The sequence below is a fragment of the Nannobrachium achirus genome (assembly GCF_963921795.1).
Source record: "Nannobrachium achirus genome assembly, chromosome: 24".
NCBI lineage: Eukaryota > Metazoa > Chordata > Actinopteri > Myctophiformes > Myctophidae > Nannobrachium > Nannobrachium achirus.
The window spans coordinates 21,892,901-21,913,149 of NC_137831.1; the positions used below are offsets into that span (position 1 = coordinate 21,892,901).

The window sequence follows — 20,249 nt, forward strand, 5'->3', positions numbered from 1 at the left end:
GATAAGGGCACAGGGTCTTATGTGTTTCATTAGTTGGGAATTAGTGCATCACGACTAGGGTTGGGACTCGTTTGGATTTTAACGATTCCGAGTCCTTAGCGATTCCCTCTTAACGATTCCGGTTCCTAACGGTTCTCTTAACGGTTCCAATATATATATATTTTCATATTTTCTGACACTGACGCTTCTGTATGTCCTATTGACGGTTTTCCTGTTTATAAACAAAAGGATGCGCGCGCATCTAACGGATGCCTTTCCACCAATCACCAAACCTGTTGTTTTGGGGAGCGCCAGGGAGCGCTGGTTTCATTGGCTAATTTTGGTACAGACGTCAGTGTAACGTAGACCAGAAACCCGTCTATAGAAAAATAAAACATGAACAATTGAGACCATTTAACAGTAGTTGTTTACATAAGCCTAATGGGCGTTCAAATAAATAATAATTTAGGTATAGTTGTTGTAATACAAATTTATATTGTAATATAATCACAGTTAAGGGTCAATTTGTTTCTTACCAATAGGGCTACTTTTGTGTAATTGAAAATGTAGATATATTCATGTGGTGTGGTGTGGTGTGGTACTAAAGCTGCAGTGGAAAACGGGCTATTGTGAAGTCAGGTTTCTAAACGTCGCGCCCATTTGTATGTTTAAGGCTTTAATCGTTGGTTAAAATAGCTGATCTATAAGCTCACGTTGTCTTGTGGATGCGACGCGTTGTGAGCTTGCAGATCAGCTATTTTCGGCATGCAACACAGCGAAGTAGTCGGGCTTTACTTGCGTTGCAACTTTCAAGACGTAACAAGGAAGAAGAGAAGCACCCAGGCAGACGGCACAGAGGAGCGCCTCAGTCCGCTCACATATCAACTTTCGCGAGGTCTTCTGCAGCTGCGGGTGTTATTTGGAGCATAATGTGAAATGTGAATGAAAAGAAAGACGCGAGGACAGAAGACCGCGGACCGAACGAGCGAACAAGCCGACGAGCGCCGCTCATGGACGTCAGAATGAACGCGCTTCCAGTGAGCTGAAGTACAGCCAAACTTTGGAAGACTTGTGTCTCTTCGGCACCATGCTGTTTGTTTATCACGCTGCTTGTTGGTGTGTTCAGTAAGTTGTCGTCGCTATCACTCGCGCTGCTCAGTGACGCGGACATTCCCAGCAGAGTCGTAGAAGGCTCTGATTCCCAGCATTCTTTCTGTAGAGGTGGCCTGACGTCACCACAGCTGCTTGCAATGGAATGCACATTAAATGCGCGCTGATGAGACCCTATAACTCTATGGATGAGACCCGTTAAGAGAATCGGACCGGCAAAAATGATTGACCCGGTTCTGGACCCGCTATCATGGAACCGGGTCCTAAAAAGAACCGGTTTCGGGTCCCAACCCTAATCACGACATTGAGTCACCGTGTGAAACACATTTAACCTGACTGCGCCAGATGGTGGCAGCAGTGTGTACGCCTGCATACTGCTCTGCTTTTAACATCTGAGACCGCTCGGGGAGAGTTGATAACACTCGTAAAGTCCCAGGCCGGACGAATCAGCGGCAGCTACGGGCGGGCTCTGAGCGGCTCTGAGCCAATAAAGTCTGATTGCAGACCACGTGGAAACCCAGGAGGCGGATTCTGGGTGTAACGTCATGCAGACAGGCCAATATGAGTGGTTGGAGTTGGCACTCCCAGACTGTGATAGACAGACGGCCCCATCCAATCACCTGCTAAAGAATTTGAAAAAATGGCCCGCCCCTTACATCGGTTCTGCCCGAGCAAGCCCAGATGGTAAAAGCAGAGCGGTATGCAGGCATACGCACTGCTGCCACCATCTGGTGCAGTCAGGTTAAAACACATTATGATGTCAAAACTAATGGATGAGATGGAGAATTGTTTATTTGGCGTGATGGAGCAAAACCACTCCAAACATAGAAGTAGCTAGCAACAAATGTAAGGAGCATGTAATGGACGAACTTCATTCAAAAAATGTTCTGCTCCCTGTTGACGTGTCATTGAAAATGTACTCGGCCCAAGTGAAAAACCTAGCTGACCCAACTACTTGAAAGCTATTTTGAAAGTAGATGAATCTAGCCACAAGCTATTTGTACATGTACACTGGCATATGAGAGATTCATTCTTGTAAGAATGGTACTGGGACAAATTATCCAGTGTTTTTATTGCTTTGTTTAACATTTTCAAGTTGGAAATCAGATAGTTATAAAGCAAGGAGATAAAACATTCTGAGAAACCATTCCTGGCTGTTTTGTTTCTTTGCAAGAAAAGCTTGATATTTATTTTTGATACTTAAAGTTATACTATGTAACTTTTTTTATAAAACATATCTTAAAATTGTCCTAACTATTAAATCGCTAAAGTTTTAGAACCCCCACTCCGTTCATTTCAGCCCCAAAAGCCTTTTCTTTATATGTTTTCTACTTAGCCGTGACAGGGGCGGGATTTCGCGGCAAAATGACGTCATCTGCATCATCCGTATACGTTGTGTATACGTTGGCCAATCACATTGCAGATCATACACACATGATACACTACCGGCCAATCACGTCTCTTCAGGAAATAGCTTGCTTCAACAGCTTTGTTTACGCTAGACCCTAGAAGTCTAGCCTGTAACCCCCCAACGCCGGTCCGCAGAGGGACACGAGACACCTCCACGGGTGGCGAGGCGGGCGAGGTGGTCTGAAGGCCCGGTCCGCGGCGAAAAACGGCCGAAAAAAGCAGACGCGACCGCGGTTTGCTATAACGCTACTGACCACTAGTTGAGCAACTTACACAGTATAACTTTAAGTCTTGATACTTAACTATGTTTTAACACCAGACACTTTTCACAAGTACATTTAATGTGAGCTAATTTAACAATGTGACTCAAGTGATTTCATGGGTGAGAAGTGTGGCTTTCAAGTACTTTATACATCATTGTTTATTTCTCTGTGTATAACTTGTAAGGCAGAATTGTCTACCTGTAAAGTTTGCATGCTATAATGTCAGCCATTATTCTTGCATTTAAGTATATATATATATATATTAAAAAAGTGGTCCTTTAACGACTTCCAGTTAACCAGTCAAATATTTTTTCTTGTCTGGTGGCCCCCGGCTTCAGGTTTTTTTTTTACAACTGTGGCCCCTGCCCCTGCCTAATCTAGTTGAATACCCCTGCACTATAGGGTGCCAGCCAGGTCTGCAAATGGTCTGTCATCTGTCTACATAACACGCCATCTAAATTACATTTAGCCTTTGCATAAGCATGCAAGGTCGTCAACATCAAGGCTAGGGCAAGTGATACGGTAAGTGCTACTGTTTGTGCTAATGTTGGATTAGGTTCAAATCCGTCTGATATTGGACTTTTGTTTTACCAAATGAAGATGTACCAGTTCCTGCCATTTTGAATATGCCGTCTTTCAGGTTTTCCTGCCAGAAGTTTCCATAGACTTCCATGTAATTTATAGTGCACGGATCATGCACAGATCATGCACCATGTGTGTGCAGGATGTTCACAGCTTTTACAAAAAAGTCCGATTGGAAATCCGTTCAGGCATTCATGAGAAAGCAGCCATTATGTTTTACATGTTATCTAAACAAAGATGGCTGCCCTGTTTGAAATATGGGGTTGTATGGGGGTGAAACATGCAAAATCGCGTGTTTACTAGATTTAATGGGGTCCAAAAATAAATTTTCAAAAAAACCTTTTTCAAATTCTTCTTTTTTTTTTGGTCAAACTCGTCAAACTCGTCATAGGCAGAGTGGACCCATAAATATAACTCATCAAACTAGTCATAAGCAGTAGAATAGATGAGTTAATAGTCACTTTAAACAGCCATTTAAAAATGGTTTCCTTTTATTAAATGAATATTTCACTCAAACCAATATCTACTAACCCTCATACCATACCTCATAAGCAATCTGTTTTTGAGCTTGAAGGTCTGCTACTTTTATATTTGTATATGAATCCTGAGTTTCCACACGACAGACTATTTACTGTTCTGTGGGACAGTGGTTCTCAAAGTGGATTCCAGCGACACTGTGGGTTCCTTTAGGGGGGGTCTAAATTGACCCATGTAACTCTGACAGCGTACAAATGGAACCAAATCCATTTGTACACTGTCAAGAGTTAGACCTCGATATGTAAAGGTTTGAGAAACATTGCTGTGGGATATACCAAATGTTTGGATTGAATAGTACACTACGTGACCATGTTCTATTTAGTCGATATGGGTGTTAGGGACGTCCTCCTCACCTGTCCATCCTGTGTAACCGGTGCAGTCTCTCGGGTCGGCAGACTTCAGGCCGTTTTCCATCACCGCTAAGAGCTCGCTCACCTTGCTGCTCAACTGCCGAGCGAATGTCGCCGTGAGCTGAGGGGGAATACAAACGCGTCAGTGTTGGTCTAGACTAGAGACTGCCCAAATGGCACAGACGTAAGGGTGTAAGGCAGGGGTCTTAAAACGTTTTCAGGCCAAGGACCCCTTATTTGAGAGAGATTAAGCAGGGACCCCCACAACCTTATCATGGATTCCATAATAGTTTCGTTTGACAACACAATCATCAGAGTATTTTGCATTCATGTCAATTTGTGTTTTCAGATATTTAACCACTTGAACCGTCAATACTTAGGTAATTAATAAACTTAACATTTCACTCTGTACTTGGTCTGCTCTTTATCCCTCTTTGCCGAAAATAGCCAATCTACAAGCTCACAACGACTCGCAGTGTGAGGCGTTTTGAGCTTGTAGTTCTGCTATTTTTGGCTCAAGTTCTCTATATAGTTCTCTATATATGGACGCTAAGGTTCAGGTGGTCAATATAAAAGTCACAGAAAGATTTGGAGGACCCCCTTGGGGTCGGTCCCGGACCTCCTGTTGAAGACCCTTGGTGTACAGTCTCAGAATAAGATTAACTTTGTGTATAGAATGTAAAAAATACAAAGACAATGCTCGCAGGCACATGCACACACTCAAAGTTTATTACATTAAGGCCCAGGTAATGTAAACGTCATTACCTTTCCCTGTGCATCAAACAGAGCCTGTGTGGATGCAGGGCTCCCATCGTAGTCCGGATATGGGTTCTGTAAGGCTCTGGTGTCCATAGCTGCTGCGCTGCTTTCAAACTAGGTCACATTACAAGAAAGGCATTATTAGCAGTTACCAGAGTGGAGGAAACTAGGGACATATACTCAAGTACTGTATGCACAGTAAGGGCACGGTCGTCACACCGCACTTTTATTCTACCTATGAGGGCAGATTCTACCAAAGCATTTCAATGGGATTGGAGCGTTTCTGCGCCGTTCTCATTGAAATGCATTGGCCCTAAGTGCTACTAATCTAATATACTTAAACTCCATTACATCTCAGAGGCAAATATTGTTTTGACAGCTTTTAATTTGCAGTTTTATATTATTTATACAAAACATACATTAACTGATAAGTGGTGATTTATAGATTAGTAGTGGTTCTTAAAGTGGACCCCTGGGACACCCAGGGATGCTGGGGGGGGGGGGGATCACTACCATTTTTGGGTTTACTGATCCGGTTGGGAGCGTAAATAACTTAGGACATGTCGCAGTCATCGGACGGACTACACTTTGGCCGGAACTACCCAACCGGAACCAGTTTTAACCCAAAATAATTCCCCGCGGGCATCATTTTAGGGCCTATCCTATATCCATCTTTTAGTCCAACTCATAGCGACTGGCAAGACTACACTACTTAAGCATTTATTTTAAATGGGGATTGAGGAAACAAACAGGAGGAGAACAACAACTTCCTTATTCCGGCCTTCTTTCCGGTTTAGGCCACGCCTAAACCGGATCACGCGGGCATTTTAGAATTTATACCAGGCTTTCCTCCGAGGTGGAAAGTCTGGTGACGCCAACCTTTTCAGGCCGCGATCCCCAAAATAATCATATTTTAACTGGGGACCCCCCACCCTGACGAGCACCAAGAGTTGACATTTACATGGTTCTATTGTTGCGAGGCGTTGTGAGCAACTGAGCATGTAGATCGGCTATTTTCACAATGTATGCCTGTAATATTTTACAATTTGGACAATGTTTAATTTGTCATTTTAGAGGTATTAAAAAGTCCTTAAATTGTCACTTTAGAAATGTGCAGATACCCTCTATACACTTAAACTGTATGTTGGTTTGTTTACTGTTGAGTGAGAAAACAATTTTGCACATTACGGTTAATCATCTGGGGACCACCCAAAATAATGTGGGGACCCCCCAGGGGGTCCCGACCGCAGGTTGAGAACCACTGGAGTAAAGTAACTAAGTACATTTACTCAAGTACTGTAAGTAACATTTTGAAATATTTTATTGAGTAATTTATTTTCAATACTCCCACTTCTACTCAGAGGCAAATATAGCACTTTTACACCACTACAATCATTTGAAAACTTTAGTTACTGGTTATGATATTAATATAAAACATACATTAACCACTTTAGCCCCATTTCATTCATAGAGGACGCGTTATGAGCTTATCTGCCATTGAAATCTTGAAAGAGGACATTCTTCCACCATACTTATGTTTTTTTACTTCTACTCCACTACATCTCAGATCCAAATATTGTACTTCTACTCCACTACATTTATTTGACAACTTTAGTTACTAGTTACTTTGTAGATATAAATTACAATATTACAAAACATACATAAACCACTTTAGCCCTATTTTATAGCGTGGCTATTTGAAAATAGCCGATCTGCTATCTGCTATATTCAAACATTTTTGCACCTTTACTTTTGGTACTTTAAGTACATTTTGATACCAACACTTTCGTACTTTTACTCAAGTACATTTTTAAATTTACAGACTGTTAACTTGTAACAGACTAGAGTATTTCTATATTGCGATATTGATACTTTTACGTAAAGAATATTGATAATATTGATACTTTTTACGTAAAGAATGCGAGTACTTTTTCCACCACTGAAGAGGAGAAGACATCATGTTCAATCACTGCGGTAGCAGCGTGTTATAGCTACTTAGCATTAGCTACATTTTTCCGGCAAACGGCGATACGCGACATACACGAGCCACGCGTTAAATCCGGGCGTCTATAAAGTGTCGTGAGTCGCCCGGCGTGAATATGAACGCCTCGACGGATCGCTGTTGCGGCTGTAAAGGACGCTAATGATAGAAAGACCAGACATACCACCTACCGCAGTACTGTGTTGTAATGTGTGTGTGTTACAGTCTTGATGCTGATGACCTGATGTTGTTGTTCCGCCGACCTCAGATGAACCCCGACGAGGCTTAGCACAGTTCAGTGAGCGGTGCTGCCACCTGCTGGCTGGGTTGCTGCATTGAACTGTAAGCCCTGAATGGGGTTTGATTGATTGAAGACTTTATTAGAAGTTTGCATAGGAAAAGGTACAGTTTCATCATGACGGTACAGTTCACTGGTACAAGGTCTACTAAAAGGAGATCCATGAAAAGACTAAGCTTATTTCCACAGGAAACCATTTAAGTATCTCATATAACGTTGAATGACAGACGAATAGAACACAGTGCTATGCAGTCGATATGTAAATAAAATAAAATGGGAGAACAAAAAAAAAGAAAACAGTAAGTCTAAACAAACAGTAAGTATATACAAAGAAGGGGCAGGGGAGGGGAGGGTAGGGTTGGGTTGGGCTAGGTTAGTTTTTTTTTACCAGTTGCGGCTGCTGCCTGTAAGTGGTTTTTCAGGGCTATTTTAAAGGATGCTAGTGATCCACACTCCTTTATGGCCTTCGGTAAGGCTTTCCACATTTTGGTGGTATAGCAGAAAAACAAGTTTGACCCTTTGTTGGTTTTGACTCTGGGTTGAAAGTGATCTGTACGTCCACCCTATGTTCCCCAGGTTCTATGTTCCCCAGGTTCTATGTTCCCCACTTCCCCCTCAAAAGGGTTCCATGTTCTCCAGGTTCTATGTTCCCCACCCACACTCCCCACAAAAAGGTTCTGTTCCCCTCTCAACCAAAAAAAGGATCTACTGTATCTTCCCCACCAAAAAAAAGGTATATGTTCCCAACTCAAATGCAGGAAATGGTGGGACATCTGGGCACTAAGAACATGTGGACAATCCTAATTTAGGTGCCCAGTTGCCCCTAAGTGCCCACTCATCTATGTGCCCACTCGTCCAAATGCCCAGTCATAACACAAGTATGGTGTCCAGATGTCCCTAGTGCCCCCTGTCCCACTAGTATCCGTAATTTCTCCCCATTATTGGGGGTTTTGAGTTGTTATTAATAATTAGAAATGAATGTTTCCTGCATTTTTGGATAAGTGGGGAACATAGAACCTTTTTTAAGTTGGACGGGGAACATAGAACCTTTTTTTGTGGGGGGGTAAGTGGGGGAACATAGAACCTGGGGAACATAGGACCTTTTTGGGGTAAGTGGGGAACATAGAACCTTTTTTGTGGGGGTAAATGGGGAACATAGAACCTGGGGAACATAGGTACGGTCCCGCCCTGAATGACGGTCGTTGATAATCCGACGTACGACCGTCATGGGTCAGGATTCACCTGCGTTGGTGGAGGCAAATTGATTTGCCTATACAAACTACACAAACATTCAAATTTCACAAACAAAGTGCTTTACAAAGTCACAACTAGTTATGAATCTTGGCCGGCATTGTATAATTACTGGCCGGCATTGTGTTCTTTAAGCCTTTTTTATCCGATCCTTTTATGTTTTTTCCATGTATTTCCGGACCCATTTTGGCAAAACCACGCCCACATCTCGTGCGCATGGGGAACACCAGGAAATGCGTGGAAAAAGAGAAAACGATCGGATAAAAAGGCTTCTTATTAAAGCACACAAATCTTGCCCGTAATTATACAATGCCGGCCAAGATTTATAACTGGTTGTGACTTTATAAGGCACTTTGTTTCTGAAATTTGATTGTCTGTGTAGTTTGAATAGGTGAATCAATTCGCCTCCACCAACGCACCAATCCTGACCCATGACGGTCGTACGCCAGATTATCAACGACCGTCTTGTTTCAGGGGCCAGGGCTACATTGAACGTATTACTGTTACACCCATGATGATACCCATACCTCAATATACTAGGTCAGGGGTTCGCAGAAAGGCTTAACAAAATAAAACGTAATTTTTATTTGCAGTTCGTTTATGTACAAAACATTTACAGTGTCAACATTATTACACCATTTTAATTATCACATTTTAGTCCATAATATTCGTGGTGTCATTTTGTTGGGTTTTATATTAAGTCCATTTCTCCCATTTCTCAAGTGTACAGTTCTTCTTGTATCCTGAGTTTGTGTGTAAATCTCTCTATCACATACATTTCCTCCACAATGCACAGCCACTGCTCACAAGTTGGAGGGTCACTTTTATACCACAATCTTGTTATTAAAATGACAAAAATATAGCAGATCTACAAGCTCACAACGTGTCACGCCGTAGAGTTGGCCGTAGATGGAACAATAACTCATAGAGTACAGTGCAAATCTGTTTTGCTAAGTGATATTGATGATGAAGTGATATTTTTTTTATTTTTTTTAATATATTTTTTATCCCACGGTTTTTGCAACCCATTTTTCTCACCCGGTGACTACCTAACCTGTAGTCCTGGTTTCCACTCTCCCCCTGCCGCGCCAGGGGACATTGGGGAGCACACGGCTGGCTAGGGGGAGGTAGTATAGAAACCAGGACTACTGCATGTTTTTGTGTGAGGGCCTATGCCCAAGGAGACACGGGGAGAACATGCAAACTCACCACAGAAAGGCCCTATCATCAACCCCACCTAGGGTGTGGGCGCTGATAACGCGGGTGGAGGAACACGCCCCCAGCTTCCCCCGGCGGGAATTGAACCCAGGACCTTCGAGCTGTGAGGCGAAGTGCTAACCACTGCACCACCGTGCCCCTAAGAGAAAGGTGACATCAGTGGCCTCTCCTCACTCCACCTCTATGGCGACATCAAGCATGAGGGATGAAGGTCTAAGCACCCGTATACTGGCTCTCTGCGTGCTCTTCTTTGTCATTGATGTCATCATCGGCAAGCTAGCCCTGTAAAGTTGTAAATGTTATCAAATTATTCTGGGGCACCCCTGGACTGGCATTATGGCACATACCCTAGGGTGCACCCACTTTGGGAAACCCTGGCCTGTAGGCCTACTATAGGGACATCTGGGCACAGATACAGGTCAGGTGTGGGCACCTCAGACATCCAGTGCTCGATGTAAAATTGGAAAGTTGTCCAAAATTTAAAAAATTGGGTTAGGGTTAAGTAAAAGAAAGTATACATGATGTGAACATGCACGGTATATCATTGTCAGACTTTATGCACCAAAATGACAGATATAAAGGTTTTGTAACGATTTGTAGCAATTGTACACGTATTAGACCTTAATTGTAAAATGTTTAAGCATGTAATGATCATGTATATAGGTTAATTTTTTACTTGGGAGTAGTAAAAAAATATATTTTTTTTCTATTGATTACATGGAGATTAAGGGATATTTCACTTTCAAAAAACCGTTTGGTAATTTTATCATCTAATCAGGCTTTTATGAACACCCTGGACAGATTTTAATTTGCTTGATTCAGTATTTAGATATTTGATGTAAATGTTATCAGGCCCTCCTCGTCCAGGGCCCCTCCCCACACCCATTGTAACTTCAAACTCCATTTGAACCATGATAGATTCGTGTTTTTTCGATAACGTTTTTTATTTATTTTTAATAATTGCTGATTGTATTATTTTTTTCTTTCTTTTTTTCCCAAAGAATTATTACAAATAAAACAATATTTTTATCGGAAAAACACGGCCAGCTCACGTATTAGGAGGGCAGTATGAGTCACTGGACGGGACGGGAGGGCATTTACACCAAATATCTCAATAGTGAATCAAGCAACTTAAAAACTGTCTGGGGTGTTGAAAGTGAAAATATCCCTTCAATAATAATTTACATTTCTGTCGCATTCCTAAAAGAATAATTTGATTACAATAAATTTCCCCCCCTTTGATTCCGGATGTTTACAAATTAATATATTTGAATATATATTCAACGTTTTCAGGCCAAGGACCCCTTAGCTGAGAGAGAGATGAAGCAGGGACCCCCCACTACATATTGTATAAAATTGTGCTGCAGAAGAAAGATTTTCATAGATTTCTTAGACAGCTTAGACTTGTTTGACAGCACTTTCATCATGTTGGAGTAATGTGTATTTTCAGACATTTAACCACTTGAACCATCAAATACTTTAGTCTGCTCTTCTTTGACAAAAATAGCCGATCTACAAGCTTCTCGCTTGGTTAATGGCTAATGTTCCACTCACTCAGAATAGGGATGCTAGGGTTCAAGTGGTTAATGTAAAAAAACATGATCCTATCACACTAAGATTTGTTGGCCCCCCTGTAGTAACTCTGAGGACCCCCTAGGGGTCCCGGACCCCCTGTTGAAGACCCCTGGTCTAAAAGTAATGTAAAGTACATGATGTGAGCATGCAGGGTGTATCATCATCAGACTTAGTTTTATCCTTCACCTTCTTGCTTAACCCTAGAACACCAACGTTACATTTTGTTACACCATCACTATCCATCCATTCATCCATACATCTTCACAACCGCTTATCCAGTGAGCAACTTCCTCTACTCCCTCTGGGCGTATACTGAGTCGTTCCCAGGCCAGTGTGGAGATATAATCCTTCCACCTGAGGTCTTTGGTCTGCCACGGGGAGCTCCTCCCAGTGGGACGTGCATAGAGGTCTCGAGGACCTTCCTAGGGAAGGCACGCCATCACTAACGCCAGGCATATTTTACCCAGTTACCAAAATCGGGGGGGAAAAAGTAAAGGAGTTGGGACTTCTCCTTTGGTCTACCCATTTTATTTTTGTATTATCCTCTATCACTAACGCCGGGTAAAATTCACCCAGACACCTGCCTGTAGAAAAAAAAACAGGGATGGGGGTAGGGAAACACCTGCTCTCTATGATGTCACTGAGCATCCTTAAGGTACCCAAGGACCCACCCACCTCAGGCATCAGCAACATTATGAAAATCATGTAAACATAATTGTCCTGGTGAAAATCACCCAGCATTAGTGTTCTAGGCCAGGGAAGTAGTTCTCAACCTTTTCAGGCCGCGACCCCCAAAATGCTCACAACGCAAGGCGTTGTGAGCATGTAGATTGGCTATTTTCACAATTTCTGCCTCTAATATTTGACAATTTGGCCAATGTATAATTTGTCATTTTAGAGGTATTAAAAGGTCCTTAAATTCACCGTTTGTCAGCCTTCTGATTGGTCCCTGAGACTCCCTGACTGGCCAACCAGAAAAAACCATTCACTTTTTGCTATCGGGGGTGGAGTTTGTGCAGTGGAGAATGTTGTTTCAGGCTTTCAGCAACTGTCCGCAGTGCGGAGCACGACCTTCGTCCAGTACGGCCGCGGCAGTAGGGGGTGATCTCGCTCATCATAATGAATAAGCTTCAACAAACTAGTTCACATGGACCTTATCAATGGTCTAACTAGTTACGATTGGGTACATTTATTTTAAATGGGCAGAATTACGAAAAGCCAGCCTATTATGTGAGGAGAACAGATTATAGTTCTCCTCTTCCTACCCAAGATGCAATGCGCTTTCTTTTTCTATTTCTATTCTCTCTCTGATCCAGAGGACTAAACTAATTAAAACATATATTTTCGGGGGAAAATTACTGTTTTGCTATGTAATTACTGTACCTTTTTCTTCCCTTTTTATTAATATCACGTAGATGTGTTTTTTTTTGGTACTTTATATAGCTGTAATGAGGCTATGACGGGAAAAAAAATCCCATCCACTTCCACTATAAAAGAATCTGCAATAGTGATTCTGTCCCACTGGGATTAAACAAATTAAAACATATATTTTCGGGGAAACCCCCTGTTTTGCAATGTAACTACTGTACCTTTGTCTTCCCTTTTTATTAATATCACCTAGATGTTTTTCCTTTGATACTTTAAATTGCAATCCCATTCACTGCCACTATAAAAACAATCTGCCCAGGGTTAATGTCCCAGCATAGTAACAGGGCAGAATGGGGCGGGATTTGCAAAAGCCTGAATTGTCGCAAGAATGTGCAGATACCCTCTATACACTTTAACATTATGTTGGTTTGTTTACTTTTGAGTGAGAAAACAATGTTGCACATTAGGTTAATCATCTGGGGACCAGCCAAAATGATTTGGGGACCCCCCTGGGGACCCCCCGACCCACAGGTTGAGAACCTGTGGAGCCTTTTTGTAGCAATTGTAGAACTTAATTGTCGAATGTTAAGCATGTTCTAATCATATATCCTACTTTACTTTACTTTAAAAACATTTTACATTGAGACATGGCTGTTTGCAGCAAACCTCACATTGGCTATAACAGCCTTGATGACCTCGTTACCAAACGTTTCCAGATGAATAAAATAGGGATATGGTATTCTTAAATCTTTTGTGTGGAAAATAACTTATCTACAGGCTCACAACACAGCACTTTTATTGGGACACGTGATCTTTTAGATTGGCTATTTTCTGTATTTGAGAAAATATAGTTTAAAAAAAAAAGAAAAATAAATCTTGAAAACTCTTGATTTTAATGACATGCCCATAATAGAGACCCCATGGGTTAAAGTGGTTATAAAAATGGATACTGAGTGCATAATAAGTAGCAGTGCAAAAGCAGAGCACTGTGTGTGCTTGGGAATATAGACAACTAGGTCTTTGTTGCCAGATGGATCAATCAGCACATATTTTAAGTGGACACAGGGGCTATCTTTTTGTCTTTAGGACAGTTTTTTATTGATTTATTTGGACAGCATAGTTAAGAGAAGGATGAAAGGGAAGGTTGGACAGAGAGAGAGAGATGGCATGACATGCAATAATAAGGATGCCCTGTCCACCTGGGAATCACACCAAGGACATTCGTATAGCAATATGGTCAGCATTCCTACCCGCTGAGCCATCAACATCATCATCATCATCAAAACAACGCAACATGTACAAAATAAGTGTACAACACTGCATGCAAATGAATACATGCCAGAAGTTTGACAGTAATGTGCACATGACATAATATAATAATCATGATAAGTGTAATAAAAATGGTCTATAATAATAATCTTTATTTAAACTTAATGTAAACAGGAGCACTTAGTGTCATGGGTACAAAGTGATGCAAGCTTTAACCACATGCACCCTATGCATCCCTATTCCTCTGGGCATGTCATAGACAAGCATCTGGTAATAATTGGCAAACCTACGACAAAAATAGCAAACCTACAAGGTCACACTCACAATGCATAAAAACTTTAAAATAGGTTCATAACAGAAGTGAAACATCACATTTGTCCGTCTCTGGATGGAAGATTGATCCGTGACTGGTTTGTTTGTTGCTAGGCCAACCAGCAGACCAATGATGAAACGTCAGTCAGTCAGTCAGTCAGTCAGTCAGTCAGTCAGTCAGTCAGTCAGTGACATCCTGGACTCGTATTGGCGGGCCAACCCAATGCACTATTCTCACTAAATACGAGCTGGGAAAAGTTGGAACAAACTCTTTAAATTCTCTGATGCATGTCTGTAAAGTCTTTCATGGTTTGACTCCACCTCCACTTAGTGAGTTCCAAATACTCACTCACAGTAGCAGACCTGCTAGATCTGTATGGAGAGGTGATCGAGTCATTGCATAAAGGACACGTTTTATTTAAAAAAAAATTAAAGTCTGCATTCTCATTGAAAGCAGCACACTTTGGTAATGTTATGCCATTACGCATACGCACTAATAAAACATATAACAACACATAACTATTATTTAACCCTATGCTCAATTGACTTGGGCCCCTCTATACTTGGTCCCCTCCTCTTTTTCCTCAACAGCCGACACCATCTGCGAATATATAGCAGATGATCTACAAGCTCACAACACGCCACAATGTGAGCTTGCAGATCGGCTGAATGTGTCGCCGAACCATTTGTCGCCGAATGTTCGCCTGTGACTGGTCAAGAATAGGGACAGTACATTTCATGCGGTTATAAGGAATGGCTTATTGCTAATCAGCAATCTGAGCACGAATTAGAACTCAACTCCTCAATGCTCTACTAGTCAAACGCTGCACTGCTTAACACTTTGCTTTCTCGTCTGTTTGTTATTCTAGGTCTGTTGCCCCCCTTTCTCTGACTAGACAATTACTGCTGTGCTAAATGAATTATACAACACAGAGAACAGGCTTTGCTTGCTATCATAGGACTGCTTCGAAAATGTTGGCAATGCCTGCATGTTTTCTGTGTTTGCCTGCCTGCATATTTTATATTATCCTCTGCTCTGCATTTGTCATGTATCAATCTGGGAACCCATTTGCTAAAAAAAAGGGAATTTCAGTTTTCACACCACCTCCGTTCTTTTAGAAACCGGAACTCGGTTTGGCTCTTTCTTAGTCCACTTCCTCCGGGGTGCTTCTGTGTTTACTGTATATTCCTACAAACAACAACACTACATCTTTAAGGCAGTGGTGCTGTCAGATTACAATCTCTCATGGCACGAGATATTAGTCATATACAGTATAGGCTTCTTATAGTCTAAAGCAAGGGTGGGCAACTTTGATGATGGCGAGGGCCACTATATTTCCACCTTCACTCCAGAGGGCCACATTGCATATCGCTATGTCCTACTTTGTCATTCTACTATCTCATACAAAAGAAGAAAAAATAGCAGATCTACAAGCTCAAAACGCATCGCGCTGCGATGCGTTTTGAGCTTGTAGATCGGCTATTTTTTCTTCTTTTGAATTGGAATCCTGAATTCTTATTTTTGAATTGGAATCCTGAAATGTAACATTTTTATTTAATTTCAAACGCATTTAGTTAGAACTTAAATACAAATACATTGGAAATAAAAAACAAATACTACTATACTAGTCATTAAAATACTAATATAGTCTGATGGAATTAAAGCAGGTCATGTTAGGAATTGTAACAGCTGAAATCAATAATATATCAGTATTCCGGTATTAACCTGAGGGCCGCATTACGCGAAGGTGGGGGCCGCATGTGGCCCCCGGGTCGCCAGTTGCCCATGTATGGTCTAAACTCTATACTCTAAGTATGACCTGCGTATATATGCAAACAATGTCATTTGAGCAAGACCACAGGACTAAAGCCTTAAAGATGGAGTGCCATGATTTTTTTCCTCCTCTATAACATGATTATCAGGTATTATGATTATACTAGGAGGAAGATCTTTTTTCCAAAAAAGTGTACAGAAAGAGTTAAAATTAGGTTTTTATGTGACCACACCCACCAGTTCATTACATCGACTGCCCACCAGGTGGCGCCAGTCATCCCCTCTGAGTGCCCCCATAGCACTTCCATAGAAGAATACGAGGCCCTGTTGCGTCAATGCATGCGTGATGACGTCACTTGGTCACATGAGCGCAGACAGGATGTTATTGTGTAACTTACTGTATGGGCTAGTGTTGATCATAGCTGTTCACTGCCGATCAAAATTTGGACATTTTGCCGCACGCGGCCACAGTTTTAGCCATAAAACAAACATCGGAGATAAAGGGCTTTAAAGATGGGGAAATGCATTGGAGTATACGGAGAAAAACGGCCGCGCGATGCTCTCAGCGTCGACTCGAAGCGACTAGCGGCTAATGGGCTACATCCAGGCGTAGCCCCGACCTAACGGTGAGATATAAAGTTATACTGTAATTACAGTAAACGCGTCCAACGCGTCGTGGGCCTCCAGCGACATCAAAGAAATTGTCGCGTAGACACCTCGTGGGCACCCGCTGTGTTAAGTATGCCATGGTTGTCATGGTGGGTGGTGACCCAGCTGAAGTTAGCCACACCCACAGTGTTGGGTGAATGGTAAAAGGGGAGGGGGTGATTATATGATGTCATTTTATCTGTTTTTGGATCGGCCGAACCCCCAAATACAAAGACAATACATACTTGCATATAACAACAACACCAGGGGGTCTAATTAAGTACTGTCAACCTCCTAGACACATGAAAACCAGAAAAGGTACAAAACTATGGCACCGCCTCTTTATGCCATTCTGTTATTTGACTCATGTCTTGAGAGGCGATTTTTACGGTGTGGCTCTGCAAGAGTTTAGATCACTGGTAATAAATGTTGGGTCTGGGGACCACTAGATTATGCACATATAGAGAGAGATTCTATGATGGTAAGTCTGATCAGGATGAGTCTTTAATCTGAACAAAGTTTCTGCCAGAAAATCTGCCAACAATCTGCCAACTGTCTCCAGATATAACCTAGACCTACGTATATATGACCAACTATCATGTTTTAACCACTTAACCCATTCAAACCGGAAAAGCATCCATGTCATTTTAGATTTTAGCTGTATATCGTCCCTGTCGTGTTTTCTCCCTCAATGCTGAATCTCTTTGACAAAAAAATGATGATCTACAAGCTCACAACGAGTCACAGATAGTCCATGTTCGCCTGTTGGTATATAAATGGTGCATTTATATAGCGCTTTTCACCGGGAGCAATTAGGGGTTCAGAGTCTTGCTCAAGGACCCTTCGACATTAACTCAGGGGGAGCCCGGATTCGAACTAGGAACCCTTGGGGAACCCTCCGTGCTCTAATAACGGTTTCTCTACCCCTGAGCTATGCCGCCCCAGCCTGTTCTAACATGCCAGGAACAGGGATGCTAGCTGGGTGGGTTCATGTGGTTCATGAACATTTGGGTGCCAGACAGTGTGTGATGTTGTGGAATTAGCAGTTTACACGCACATGGAATGGAGTTTGAGAACAGTTTAATTGCAGCATTATGTGCCCTCAGAGCGGTGCGGGTGGAGACTCAGGGGTGTCGCACCAAATTCTGGGCCCTGTGTACAAGGATTCACTGCGGGCCACCATGAACGCATTATTACGCGTTATTTTGTGCTTTCACTATTGAAAAACAGCAGATATACAAGCTTGTAGATCTGCTATTTTTGAAAAATCGTGAAAATTTGTGCAAGTCTTTGAATATTTCAATTCCTTCTGAGTTTTTTTGAAAAACCTATGTTTCTACTGTATGTCAGTGGTGTTCAAACCTTTTCATGTGAAGGACCCTCAAAATGATATGTATTTGTCCACGGACCCCTCATCTCAAAATATTTAGTTCCAGGGACCCCCCCCCAGAAGCAAAATTTGAGTTACAAATGTTCACTTAATTTATTTTCTTTTTTTAAGAACATTTTCATGACTTAAAAAAATAGCAGATCTTTAAGCTTGCAGCGCGGCGCTCTGTGCCGCGCTGTGAGCTTGTATATCTGCTATTTTTCAATAGCTAAAGTATAAAATAATTAAGGCCCCCTCCACCTTGGGCCCTAGTAACTCAGCTCCACTCCCCCCCCCCCCCCCCCCCCCCCCCCCCCTCCTTGTGACGCCCCTGTGCAGACTGCATGTGTTAACGACGTCCTGGGAGATGAAGTGACACACACACGTCTAATCCCAGACATTAGCTCTCCAACACGCATGACACTTCACCAAGCTTAAATGGCTAAACAGTGCGACTTATACCTGCGTATATCAGCCTAAGGTCTGCAACCGATCTGCAGATAATGTTGTCTCCAGTTGAGGAAAAAGTACAATTTACAATTTTTATTTATGTAGCAATACCACAATATAAAAATACTCTGTTACAACTAAAGGTATTCACAATTTCACTTGAGTAAAAGTACAAAATGTGTTTACAATACCAAAGTACTCAAATGTTCAAAAAATGCCGTAAGTTGAAAATAGCAGCTCTTCAAGCTCACAACCTGTCGTGATCCGACACGTTGTGAGATTATAGATCGGTATATGAAATAGGGCTTTTATATTAGTAATCCAAAACTTAACTAAATTATTAACTAAAGTTTTCAAGAAAGAAATATTCATGTTAAGTAAAAGAAACCCAAAACTATATACAGTCAGTATATTCCATTCAGTACTCGTATAAACGGAACATCTCCAACCAGGTATTCCATACTGACACGACAAATGACTTGATACCACGCCATTTTCTCAATCCAACCTGCAGGTGTGTACACAGGGGCATCACAAGGGGGGAAAAAGTGGAACTGAGTTTCTAGGGCCCAAGGTGGAGGGGCCCTAATTATTTTATACTTTAGCTATTGAAAAACAGCAGATATACAAGCTCACAGTGTATATTTGTAACTCAAATGTTGCTTCTGGGAGTCTCTGGAACTAAATATTTTGAGATGGGGGTCCGTGGCCAAATACATATAATTTGGGGGGGTCCTTCACATCAGTTTTAAACTTGCCACAGTGACAACTGATGAAGTGTTTAAAAAACTGAGCGCCCTACCTCAACACAAGGCCACTGGCCTTGATAAAATTCCAGCTAGATTTCTCAGAGATTCAGCCGCCACCATTGCTCCAATCATTACCCACATAATTAACCTTTCCATCGAACAGGGTCATGTCCCACAGGACTTCAAACTAGCAAAAGTAACCCCCCTGCATAAAAAAGGTAGCAAACTAGACCCTGGAAACTACCGTCCCGTTTCCATTCTTAGCTCCATATCCAAAGTCATGGAGAAAATAGTCTACGAACAGATCGCAAGATATCTCGATGAGAATAATTTGATTTACGAGTTCCAATCTGGATTCAGAAAATCTCATTCCACTGACACATGCCTTCTCTATTTGACTGACCAAATCAAACGCGAAGCGGATGACGGCAAATATAGCGGCATGGTCATGATGGACCTCCAGAGGGCATTTGACACCGTAAATCATTCTATTCTGATTGAGAAACTAAAAGCCATCGGTCTTGACAGCGCAGCAGTGAGGTGGATGCAGTCTTACCTGGTGGGGAGGGAACAGGTGGTGGAGATTAACGGTACCCTGTCCCCCCCCCTCCCAGTACGCTGTGGTGTTCCTCAAGGTAGCATACTGGGACCTCTGTTGTTCCTAATATACGTGAACGACATGGCATCTGCTTGTGACTGCAACCTGTTCCTGTTCGCGGATGACTCGGCTCTCCTAGTCTCGGGCAAGGACCACTTGCAGGTTGAAAAGACACTTAACTCTGAACTAAGTAAGATCTGCACATGGCTTAACGACAACAAATTATCAATTCACCTGGGAAAAACGGAGTCCATCCTCTTTGGATCAAATCATAACCTCAAAAAAGTCGATAACTTCACAATCAAAGTGGGTGACAAGGTCATAACACGAAAAAACGAAATCTCTTACTTAGGATGTATCCTTGAAGCTAATCTTTCCAGTGAAAAGATGACTTCTAAA

The 20,249-nt window shown here is 42.0% G+C and overlaps 1 protein-coding gene across 1 annotated transcript in view; it reads right to left on the minus strand.

Moving 5' to 3' along the window:
• Nucleotides 1-20,249, minus strand: part of LOC308280042 (receptor tyrosine-protein kinase erbB-4-like) — a 789,750-nt gene that overhangs the window by 18,764 nt on the left and 750,737 nt on the right. Inside the window, 3 exon segments of the mRNA XM_080720298.1 lie at nt 4,235-4,352; nt 4,997-5,104; nt 7,163-7,320. Of these exon segments, the coding sequence (XP_080576424.1) occupies nt 4,235-4,352; nt 4,997-5,104; nt 7,163-7,320 (384 nt within the window).